The sequence below is a fragment of the Belonocnema kinseyi genome, chromosome 5 (assembly GCF_010883055.1).
Source record: "Belonocnema kinseyi isolate 2016_QV_RU_SX_M_011 chromosome 5, B_treatae_v1, whole genome shotgun sequence".
NCBI classification, from domain to species: domain Eukaryota; kingdom Metazoa; phylum Arthropoda; class Insecta; order Hymenoptera; family Cynipidae; genus Belonocnema; species Belonocnema kinseyi.
The window spans coordinates 146437675-146449542 of NC_046661.1; the positions used below are offsets into that span (position 1 = coordinate 146437675).

General features: G+C 20.6%; 1 protein-coding gene across 1 annotated transcript in view; it reads right to left on the reverse strand.

Moving 5' to 3' along the window:
- Positions 1–11868, reverse strand: part of LOC117172825 (gem-associated protein 5) — a 104319-nt gene that overhangs the window by 62006 nt on the left and 30445 nt on the right. Inside the window, exon 4 of the mRNA XM_033361069.1 lies at positions 1345–1674. Coding sequence (XP_033216960.1) covers positions 1345–1674 — 330 coding nt within the window. The remainder of the gene's footprint in view (positions 1–1344; positions 1675–11868) is intronic.

An 11868-nucleotide genomic window follows, 5' to 3' on the forward strand; every position in this document is an offset into this window, starting at 1 on the left:
TGAAAACTAATTTTTTGAAAGAAAAATTTGACTTTCATTTTTTGTACAAAATTAAACTATTTGGTTAAAAATTCATCTTTTTTGTTAATGAATTAATCTTCTTGATGGAAAATTGATCTTCTTGGTTCAAAATTAATTTTTGTTGTTGAAAATTGAACTATTTTGTTGATAATTCGATTACTTTAAAATTTAAATTTAAAATTCTTTCTTTTTTCGTTACAAATTCCACTAATTGTTTGAAAATTCATTTTTTTTTATAGGAATTTTAACTGCTTTGTTAAAAATTTATCTGCTTGAGTGAAAATTCATATTTTTGGTTAAAAATGCATTTTGTTGATAATTTGATTATTTTTAATTGAAAATTCTTTGTTTTTTCGTTACAAATTCCACTAATTTTTTGAAAATGGTTTTTTTTTTTTAATAGAAATTTAAATTTCTGGGTTGAAAATTCGTTTATTTTTAATTGAATTTTTGTTTTCGTTATAAATTTCAATCTTTAGTTGAAATTTAGATTCTTTTTATAGAAATTTAAACTTCATGATTACAAATTTCTCTGCTTGATTGAAAATTCATTCATTTGTTAAAAAATTTTCTGTTGAAAATTGGACTATTTTGTTAATAATTCGATTATTTAAAAATTAAATTTTATTTATTTTTTCGTTAAAAATACCATTATTTTCTGAAAATTCGTTTATCAAAATAAAAATTTTAACTTCTTGGTTGAAAATTGATCTTGAGTTAGAAATTCATTAATTTGTTTAAAAATTAAAACTATTTTGTTGAAAACTTGTTTATTTTAAATTAATTTTTTTGTTCCTTATAAATTTTAATCGTTGGTTAAAATTTAGTTTCTTTATATAAAATTTTAAACCTCTTTGTTAAAAATGTCTCTTCTTGATTGAAAATTGATCTGCTTGGTTCAAAATTAAACTATTTCATTAAAAATTCGTTTGTTTTTTTTTACAAAATAATTGTGCAACATAAAATTTCTCTTTTACACTTGAAACATCACGTATTCTGTGGAAAAAAACGTCTTTCGAGATTGAAAAAGAATCTTCTTGGTTGCAAATGCATCTTTTCCATTGAGAAATCCACTAATTGCTTAAAAATTTTTACTTAATTTGTACATTAAAAATTCGGTGTGATTGTTAGCAAAAAAAGATTTTAAAATAAATTTAAACAAATTGTTTTGAATCAAAATTATTTATCTTCAAAGCAAAGGGTGGCTTTTATACCTAAAAGAAAAATTGATAAAGCAGAAGAAATTTAAAAATTAGATTTTTATAACTAATTATAATACTAAAGTACTAATTAATATTTTTTTTAAATAATAAAAATACGAACGCAATCTTTTCCCTCCAGTTCGTCTGCTCATTTTTGTCTTCAATTTGAGTATAAGTCGCAATACTGAACAATCCTCGATTATGACAGGCGTGAATTAGTTTATAAACTGGCTTGTTTTTTCCGCTGACTTTCGTCAAATCCCAGGAAATTAATTCTCCGAAGGAAGAACTCATCAGCAGGAGTTTCGGTTCTGCCCAGCAAACGGTCGTCCAATTAAAAGAACCGCCGCCGAGTTTTGATCTGTGCTTTTGTGTATCCAATGGACTTGGAGGAAGAAATATTTGGGACTGGTATCTTCCATCGCCTCCGGCTCTCCAAAAAAATACTGACCTAATCCAAAATTTGTAAAAAAATTTAAAATAGGATACTTAAGAGGCGAGAGGCTGCAGAGTAAATCTTTGTTGTTGAAAATTTACCATTTTTAGATAAAAATTCAAGAAATTGGACAATTTAAAATTACTTATTTTGTCAGTAAGTAAAACTGACTAATTATCAATTTTTTATTGATTTATCAGTCGTCGGATCCGCCACTTTTGAATGATTGTTTCCAGGTTCCTAAAATTTTTCTCAACTTGAAGTCCTTTAAAGAAAAATGATCTTTTTGGTTAAACATTCATTTTTGTTGTTGAAAATTTAACTATTTTGTTGATAATTCGATTATTTTGAATTAAATTTTTTTTTCAATACAAATTCCACTAATTGTTTGAAAATTTGTTGTTTTTTTATATATAGAAATTTTAACTTCTTTGTTAAAAATTTACCTTTTTGATTGAAAATTAATTTTCATGTTTGAAAATTCATTTTTTTACGTTAAAAATTTAATTATTTTGTTGTAAATTTGTTTAGTTTAAATTAAAAATTAATTTTTTAATAATATTTAATTGTTCCATTTTTTGTACAAAATTGAATTATTTCATTAAAAATTCATTTTTGTTGTTGAAAATTGAAGTATTTTGTTGATAATTGGATTATTAAAAAAATTTCTTTTCTTGATTCAAAATTGGTTTTTTTAACCAAAAAATATGTATTTTCAAACATAAAAATTAATTTTCAATCAAGAAGATAAGTTTTTAACTAAGAAGTCAAAAATTCTATAAAAAAATCGAATTTTCAAATAATTCGTGGAATTTCTAACGAAAAAAAAAGAGTTTAAAATTGAAAATGATTGAAAGATGAATTTTTAACCAAATAGTTAAATTTTGTACAAAAATGGAACAGTTAAATTTTTATTTAAAAAAAAAACATTCATTTCCATTTTAAAATAAACAAATTTTCAACAACATAATTAAATTTTTAACTACAAAAAAACTGAATTTTTATACAGAAAAATTAATTTTCAATCAAGAAGATAAATTTTTAAGAAAGAATTATAAATTTCTATTGAAAAATGAATTTTTAAACAATTAATGGAATTTGTAACGAAAAGAAAGAATCTTCATTCTAAAATAATCGAATTATCAACAAAATAGTTTAATTTTCACAAAAAAATTTGTTTTAACCAAAAAATCAATTTTCAACAAAACTTTTCTTAACAAAACAATTACATTTTTGATCAAGGATATAATTTTTAACTAAAATGATGAGCTTCAACAAAAGGAAATGAATATTTAATCAAGAAGAGAAATTTCTAACCAAGAGAATTAAATTTCTATAAAAAACGAATTTTCAAACAATTAGTGGAATTTTTAACGAAACAAGAAATAAATTTAAAATTTAAAATAATCGAATTATTAACAAAATAGTTAAACTTTCAACAAAAGAATGAATTTTGAACCAAATTGATCAGTTTTCAAACAAAAATTTGTTAACAAAATAGTTAAATTTTAATCAAAAATAATAATTGTTAACTAAAATGATGAGCTTCAACCAAAGAAATGAATTTTCAAGCAAGAAGAGAAATTTTTTTAATAATCAACAAAATAGTTAAAGTTGCAACAACAAAAATGAATTTTTAACCAAACTTTTTTAACAAAGGGGACTTTAAAGGGAGTCCAAAAAGTAGATAAATTATGGTTAATACACATTTGTAAAAAAAAAAGTTTAGAAAAAAGTTTAGGAACCTGGTAAATTTTCAATAACAAAGTACAATAGTTAAATTTTCAACAAGCAAAATTAATTTTCAAGAGAAAAAAAATTAATTTCAATAAAATAAAAATAAATTTTAACCAATTATTTGAATTTTCAATTCAAAAAATCAATTTTATACTAAAATACAAAATAAGTTTAAACAAAATAGATAAATTTTCAACGAAAAGTATTATCATCTAAAATGATAAGCCATTAACAAAAAGAATAAATCTTTAACAAAGCTGTTTAAATTTTAACCAAGCAGTTAAAGGTATACAAAAAATTAAGTTTTCTTAAAAAAGAATAATTTTCTACCAGAAAAGATGAATTCTCAAGAAATTACATGAATTTTCAACAAAAAAGCTAAGCTTTTATTTAAAAAATGTAAATTTTTAACCAAAAATCCTGCTTAAATTTTCAATAAACTCAATTAATATTTAGGAAAAAAAGTCATTTTCATCAAAATAGTTAAATTTTAAGCAAAAGACATGAACCTTTCACTCAAATAATAAATTTTGAATAAAAAAAATAAATTTTCAACAAAGTCGTACAACTTTCAAATAATTATTTGAATTTGCAGTAAAAAATTCTATTTTTAAACTAAAAGACAAATTAGTTTGAAAAATAATAATTTTAAACAAAATATTTAAATTGACAACGACAAGAATTAATTTTCGTCTAAAATGATAAGTCATTAATAAAAAGAGTAAATCTATAACAAAGCGGTTTAAACTTTAACCAAGTAGTTTCAGTTAACAAAAAAAGAATTTTCCTTCAAAAAGTTTAATTTCTAACCCAAAAAAATGAATTTTCAAGAAATTAGATGAATTTTTAACTTTAAAAAGTTAATTTTCAATCAAATAGATGTATTCCCAACTTAAATGATCAATCATTTAAAAAAATAATCCATTTTTTACAAAGCAATTCAAATAAGTAGTTATTTTAAAAAATTAGGTTTCCTCTAAGATTAATTTTTTAACAAAAAAGACGAATTTTCAAGAAATTACACGAATTTGCAGCACAAAAGTTGAATTTTTGAATATAAAAATAAATTTTAAAACAAGAAATGAATAGTTGAAATTTCAATTATTAAAATTAATTTTCAACTAAGAAAAGAATGAATTACATTTTTAAAATCATGAATCTTTAACCAAATAAAAGTAATATGTAACAACGTAATTCAACCAAAATAAAAATTTAAAACGAAAAAGATCAATTCTTTTTAAAAAATGTAATATTTGAGATTTCAACTTAAAAAGATTAAAATTTTTAATTAAAAAACAATTGAATGAAGAAAAAAAAAACAGAATTTTCATCAACAAAATTTCATTTTCTACCAATAAATACGAATTTTCAACAAATTACATGAATTTGGAAAAAAGTAGTTTGTTTTTAAACTAAAAAAATTAATTTTCAACAAAAAGTATAACAGATACATTTTTATTTAAAAAGATTGATTTTTAAAAACAACAAATAAAGTTTAATTAGGATATTAAACTTTTTCAAATAAAACAAAGAAATAATTTTTTTAATAAATTTATAAATTAAAAAGAAAAAAATCCATTTTTAATAAAGTAGGATAACTTTTATAGTTTAATTTTTAACCAAAAAATATAAATTTCCACTTTTAATAAAAAAAACTTAATTTCCAACAAAACAAAACAAAATAATTTTAATTAAAATATTAAAATTTTCAAAAAAACGGATGAATTTTTAACTAAAATAATAATTAATCATTAGCGAAACAAAACTTAAATGTGGTCGAATTAGTATTCAAAAAAATATGCATTCTCGACAAAAAATGTAATAGTTGATAATTCAGCCAAAAAAAAATATATTTTTATTTTAAACTGAATATTTAATTATTTCATGTTTGACAAACTAAATGTTTAAATATTGCATTTTTTTATTAAAAATGTTTCTTTTTATAGACATTCATTTATGGTAGAAATATAAATCTGTATAGTTAAAAATTTAATTATTTCCATAAAAATTATTTATTTGCTAAAAAACTTATTTCTCTAAATGGAAATCAAATTATTTTTTTATTTAAAATTGATCCTTTTTAGGTATTAATTAATCTATTTTGTTAAAAATCTATTTTTTTATTGTAGAAAATTAACCTCCTTGGTTGAAAATTCAAGTATTTGTTTGAAAATGCCATTAAAAATTAAAATATTTGGTTGAAAACATATGCATTTTGTTAAAAAATTATTCTTCTTTGGTAGGAAATTACACTTTCCAGTAAAAGTTTATTTCTTTGGTTAAAAATTATTTTTTTATTGAAAATTAATTTCTTTAACTAGAAATTTCACTGTTTAATTTTTTGTCGATTTTTTAATATACATTTAATCTTTTTGGTAGACATTTTTTTTTAATTTATCTATTTTGTTAAGATTTTATTTAATTAAAAATGTATTTTTGTATGCTAGAAAATTGATATTTATTAGTGGAAAATTCAATTATTTTTGTAGTAAATGCATAATTTTATGCTGTTAAATTGGCTCTTTTTTAATTAAAAAATCTCAATGGTAGAAAAGTTTTGTAAACTTTTGTACCGAAAAACACGAATTTTCAACAAAATAAAAAATATAACTTACACCAAAAAGATTAATTGTCGACCAAAAAGGTTAATTGTCAACAAAATACATTTTTTTTAAATAAAAAAAATTAATTGTCAAACAAATACTTGAATTTTTAATTCAAAAATCAATTTTTTTTAACCAAATAGTTAAATTTTCAACTGAAAAAGATAAAATTGCATTCGAAAAAGGGAATAATTATATTTTCAATGTAAAAAATGAAAATTTTACCTAAAATAATGCAGGTAGAAAATTCATTTTCTCGGTTAAAAATTCAACTATTTGGTTAACAAATAATTTTTTGAATGAACATGTATAATTTTAGTTCAAAGTTAATTTCTTTGGTCAGTAATTTACCAAATTTTGTTGAAAATTTCTTAATTTTTTTGTTGAAAACGATTTTTTTACTAAAAATGTAGCTCTTCTATTTTTGCTAGAAAATTGATATTTATGAGTCGAAAATTCAATTATTTTTGTAGAAAATGCATAATATTATTCTATAAAATTGGCTCTTTTTTAATTAAAAATCTCTATGGTAGAAATTTTATATTTAAAAAAAAATTAAAATTGAAATTTTTTGATAAAAATTAAATTTTTGGTTTGAAAATTCAAATGTCTAAAAAATCCGTCTCTTGTTTTTAAAAATGTTTCAAATTAGTGTTATTGTACTCTCAGATTTTTTTTTGAAGAAATTTCTACTATTCCATTTGGTTGTTTTTAAATTCATTTCTTTTGGTAAAAAATCATTTTTGGTTAGAAATTTAACTCTTTTGTTGAAAATTCGTCGCTTTTGAATGAATTTGACTGTTTTTTATTTAAAATTTTTATCTTTTGTGGTTGAAATATCAACTATTATATTTTTCCTTGAATTTTCGTACTTTTTTGGTTGAAAATTAAATTATTTGGTTTAAAATAAACTTTTGTGCTGAAAATTAATATTTTCGGGTTAAAAGTTCAATTTTTTAGAGAAAACTAGATGCGTTTTTTATGATAATTAATTTTTTAAACTGAAAATTCAATTAAATTTAATAATAATGTGCATAATTTAATAAATTAATTTAATTGAAATAATAGTTGAATAAAGTTAGACTAATTTTTTCAATACTCATTGTATTCCTTAAAAATTTATATATATTGTCAGTACTACTTCGCTAAAAATTCAGTTTTTGTAAAAAATATATATTTACAGGTAAAAAATTCAAATGTTATCTAAGGAATTCAATTCACTCCGTTTTGAAAGTTTTTGTTTTTTGGCAAAAATTTGATCTTTTTTTAAATAAAAACACAACTGTTTTGTTAAAAATTAATCTGTTTGGATTCAACTGTTTTTAATTAAAAATTAAAATCTTCCTTGGTTGAAGTATCAATTATATATATTTTTCTTTCAGAATACTTTTTTTAAATTAAAAATTCAACTTCTTGTTTTGAAAACCCAACCCTTACATTGAAAATTTATTTGTTTTGGTAGAAAATGAATCTTTTTATGGTTGAAAATTCAACTATTTTATTGAAAATGCAAATACTTTGCCTTAAAATCTTAAGCGTTTCATATGGAATTCAATATGATACTTGAATACATTAAATTTTCCTTTTCTGAGAGCATTTTGGACTGGGAAGTCTGTTCAAATATTGTGTTTGTATACTTTATGTTTTATTTTTGGCGTTTATCAAAGAAGGGGAGGGGTGGAAAAAGCTTTCAAAACAGCATGACGCAGTTTTAAACGAAAAAGGATTTTAATTTTAAATAAAAAACAGTTCAATTTAACCAAAAGATGAATTTTTAAAAAAGTAGTTGAATCCTTGAAAAAGTTGTTTAATTTTCAACTAAAAAAGGAACAATTCAAGTTTTCTCTAGAAAATTAATTTTGAACAAAACAAAAAAGTTCAACCAAGTAGTTGAATTTAAAAAAAATAATAATTTTGAATCGAGAAGATTAATTTTCGACCAAAAAGATTATTTTTCAACAAAATACACATAGATTCAACAAAAAAAATTATTTCTCAAACAAATACTTGCCATTTTTTTTTACCAAATTAGTTAAATTTCTAACCAAAACGGTGAATTTTCAAACAAGAATTTTCAACCAAAACAGAAACTTTTTCAATAAATAGCTCAATTTTTAACTGCAAAAGATAAATTTGCAACCAAAAATAAAATAAATATATTTTTAATATGAAAAATTAAGTTTTTACAAGAACAAAAAAACGAATGTTCAATAACGCAGTTAAATATTTAACCAAAAAGATGATTTTTCAACAAAGTAGTTTAACTTTCAACGAATTATTTACATTTTTAAGAACAAAAACATGCATTTTTAAACCAAAAGAATAAATTTTCAACAAAATACATTAATTTTTTTAACAAATCGTTCAGTCAAGAATGGGATAGTTAAATTATCAGTTAAACAATTAATTTTTAACTATAAAAAAAAGAAGCTTCAAATAAAAAGATGAATTTTCTAAGAAGAAGATTAATTTCCTACCAAACAGTTGTATTTTTAACCAAGAATATTAATTTTGTATCGAAAAACACAAATTTTCAACAAAATAAAAGTAAAATAATTTTCATCAAAAAGATTAATTGTCGACCAAAAAACCATAATTTTCAACAAAATACAGTTTTTTCCAATAAAAAAATTTAATTGTCAAAGAAATACTTGAATTTTTAATTCAAAAATCAATTTTTTTAACCAAATAGCTGAATTTTCAATTTAAAAAATTAAAGTTTTACCTAAAATAATGCATGTAAAACCAAAAAATGATTTTTTAACAAAGTAGTTCAATTTTCAAAGAATTAGTGAAATTTTCAGTAAAATACATGAATTTTCAACCAAATAGTTAAATTTTTAACTAAAAGAGACTAAACAAATTTTCGGTTAAAACAATTAATTTTCAATAACAAGAACGAATTTTCAGCAAAAGAGGTAAATTTTTTTCCAAATAAATGAATTTTCTAGCAAAATAGTTTAATTGGCGAGCAAAGAGATTAATTTTCTACCGAAAAAGAAAAATTCCGAACAAAATACATAAATTATCGACAAAAAAAGATATATCTGTAACAAAAAAAATGAAATAGTTCAAGTATCAGTTAAAAAAATTAATTTTCATTGAATAAAATAAGAATCTTCAAACAAAAAGATGAAATTACAAACAGGAAGATTAATTTCATAAAAAGAAGGATCTTTTAACAAAAAACATTTTTAAACAAAAAAAAATTTTTTTGAAATCACTTTTTAACAAAATTGTTGAATTTTCTAGAAATTTGATTAATTTTTCAATAAAAAGTTGAATTTTTAACCAATAATATTAATTTTGTATACAGAACACGTATTTTCAACAAAATAAAAATAAAATAATTTTCACCAAAAAGATTAATTTTCAACAAAATACATTTTTTCTTAATAAAAAAAATTAATTGTCAACAAATACTTGAATTTTTAATTAGAAAATCAATTTTTTTAACCAAATAGCTGAATTTTCATCTAAAAAAGATAAAATTGCATCCAAAAATGGAATAATTATATTTTCAATGTAAAAAATCAAAATTTTACCTAAAATAATGCATGCCAAACCAAAAAATGATTTTTTAACAAAGTAGTTCAATTTTCAACGAATAAGTGAAATTTTTTGTAAAATACATTAATTTTCAACTAAAAAAGACAACAAATTTTCGGTTAAAACAATTAATTTTCAATAAAAAAAAGAATTTTCAGCAACAGAGTTAAAAAAATGAAATAGTTCAATTATCAGTTTAAAAAATTAATTTTCATTGAATAAAATAAGAATCTCCAAACAAAAAGATGACATTTCAAACAGGAAGATTAATTTCATAAAAAGAAGGATCTTTTAACAAAAAACGTTATTCTTAAACAAAAAAAAAAAAGAAAGAAAAAAACACTTTTAAACAAAATTGTTGAATTTTCTACAAATTTGATTAATTTTTCAATAAAGGGTTGAATTTTTTTACCGAGGATATTAATTTTGCACACAAAAATACGACTTTTCATAAAAACAGGCAAATTTTCAACAACAAACTTAATTTTTAAGAAAGTATTTTAACTTTCTAACCAAATATTTAGTTGAATTTTCAACAATAACACAATAATTTTCAACCAAGAAGATTAATTCTCAACCTAAAATGATGAATTGTAACAAAATACATTAATTTTCCACAACAAAAATTAATTGTCAAACAGTTACTTGAATTTTCTACAAAACTGAATAAATTTTTAACCCAAAAAGACGAATCTTCATCGAAAAACATGAATTTTCAAACAAGTAGTTGAATTTTCAACTGAAAAATAAACTTTTTGAACCAAATAGTTGAATTTTGAATTAATAAAGTAATTTTGTAACCAAATAGCTAAAACTTCAACAAAAAACGATAAAAGTTCAACTAAAAATTACAATAATCATAGAGAACGTCAAATGTATCATGATTTACGAGATTTTTATTCAACTGTTAGTCACCGATTGTTTGAAATTTATGATAAACATTTATTATTTAACAAATACGATTAGTATATTTATTTTTGTAAATGTTTAAAAAAATTTACAAAGCTGATCATATTTCTTGCAAAACAATTCTTGTTAATATTATCACATACTTCATGCACCTTTGTAAACATTGTAAATGCAAAAGCAGATGTGTGGGTCCTATAAATTGAGAGCCGCCGAAATGTTCGAAAAAAATGTCTTGCAGAGAAGTTCAAAAACGAAAGTGCATGTAAGTACTATTTTGATTTTATTTTCATTTTTTATTTAAGAATATAATTTTAATACATTTAAGTTTAAGTCCGAATATTCAAGTTTCTTTAGTTTTAAGTAAAAATAGGAGAAATAGGGAAATTAATAATTTTAAATAAAATTTTTTAATCTGATTTTCTTACCATAAAAGTTTCGACAAAAAATAACTTTAACGAAATAGTTAAATTGTCAATAAGATCGTTAAATTTTAAAGAAAATAGTTGAATTTTGAACGTACAAGGATGAATTTTCTATTGCGAGGATAATTTTTAACAAAAAAAGTTAATTTTCAACCAAAGAGTTGAATTTTTAACTAAAAAAGATAAGCTTTCATCAAAAAACGGCAAAGTTAAATTTTTAATTAAGAAAATTACGTTTCAACAAAACGGAAACAAATTTTTGAGAAAATAATGTAATCTTCAACCAAATTGATAAATTTTCAACCAAAAAAAATTTAATTTCTACCTCTAAATTGTGGAATTTTCAAATAAATAGGTCAATTTTAAACCAAATAGTTTATTTTTCAACAAAAAAGTTGTTTCGATACCAAATAGTTAATTTTCAAATAAATAGATCAATTTCTAACCAAATAATTGAATTTTCTGCTAAAATTGTTAAAATTTCAATAAAAAATATGAATTTACAACAAAAAATTTAATTTTTCACTAAATAGTACATTTTTCATATTAAAAATTTAAATTTTAGCTAAATAGTGCAATTTTTAACGAAAAATATGAATTTTCAAGAAAAAACGTAATTTTCATATAAATAATTTAATTTTGAACCAATTTGTTGAATTTTCAAGCCCAAAAGATGAGTTTTCTAGGAAAAATTTAAATTTTTATCTAAAAAAGATAAGCTTTCATCAAAAAATGGCAAAGTTAAATTTCTAGTTTCAAAATTACGTTTCAACAAAACGTAAACAAATTTTTGAGAAAATAATGTAATCTTCAAACAAAGTGATAAATTTTCAACCAAAAAAAATTTAATTTCTACCTCTAAATTGTGGAATTTTCAAATAAATAGTTCAAGTTTAAACCAAATAGTTGATTTTTCAACAAGAAATTTGCTTCTGTACCAAATAGTTAAATTTTCAGATAAATAGATCAATTTCTAACCAAATAATTGA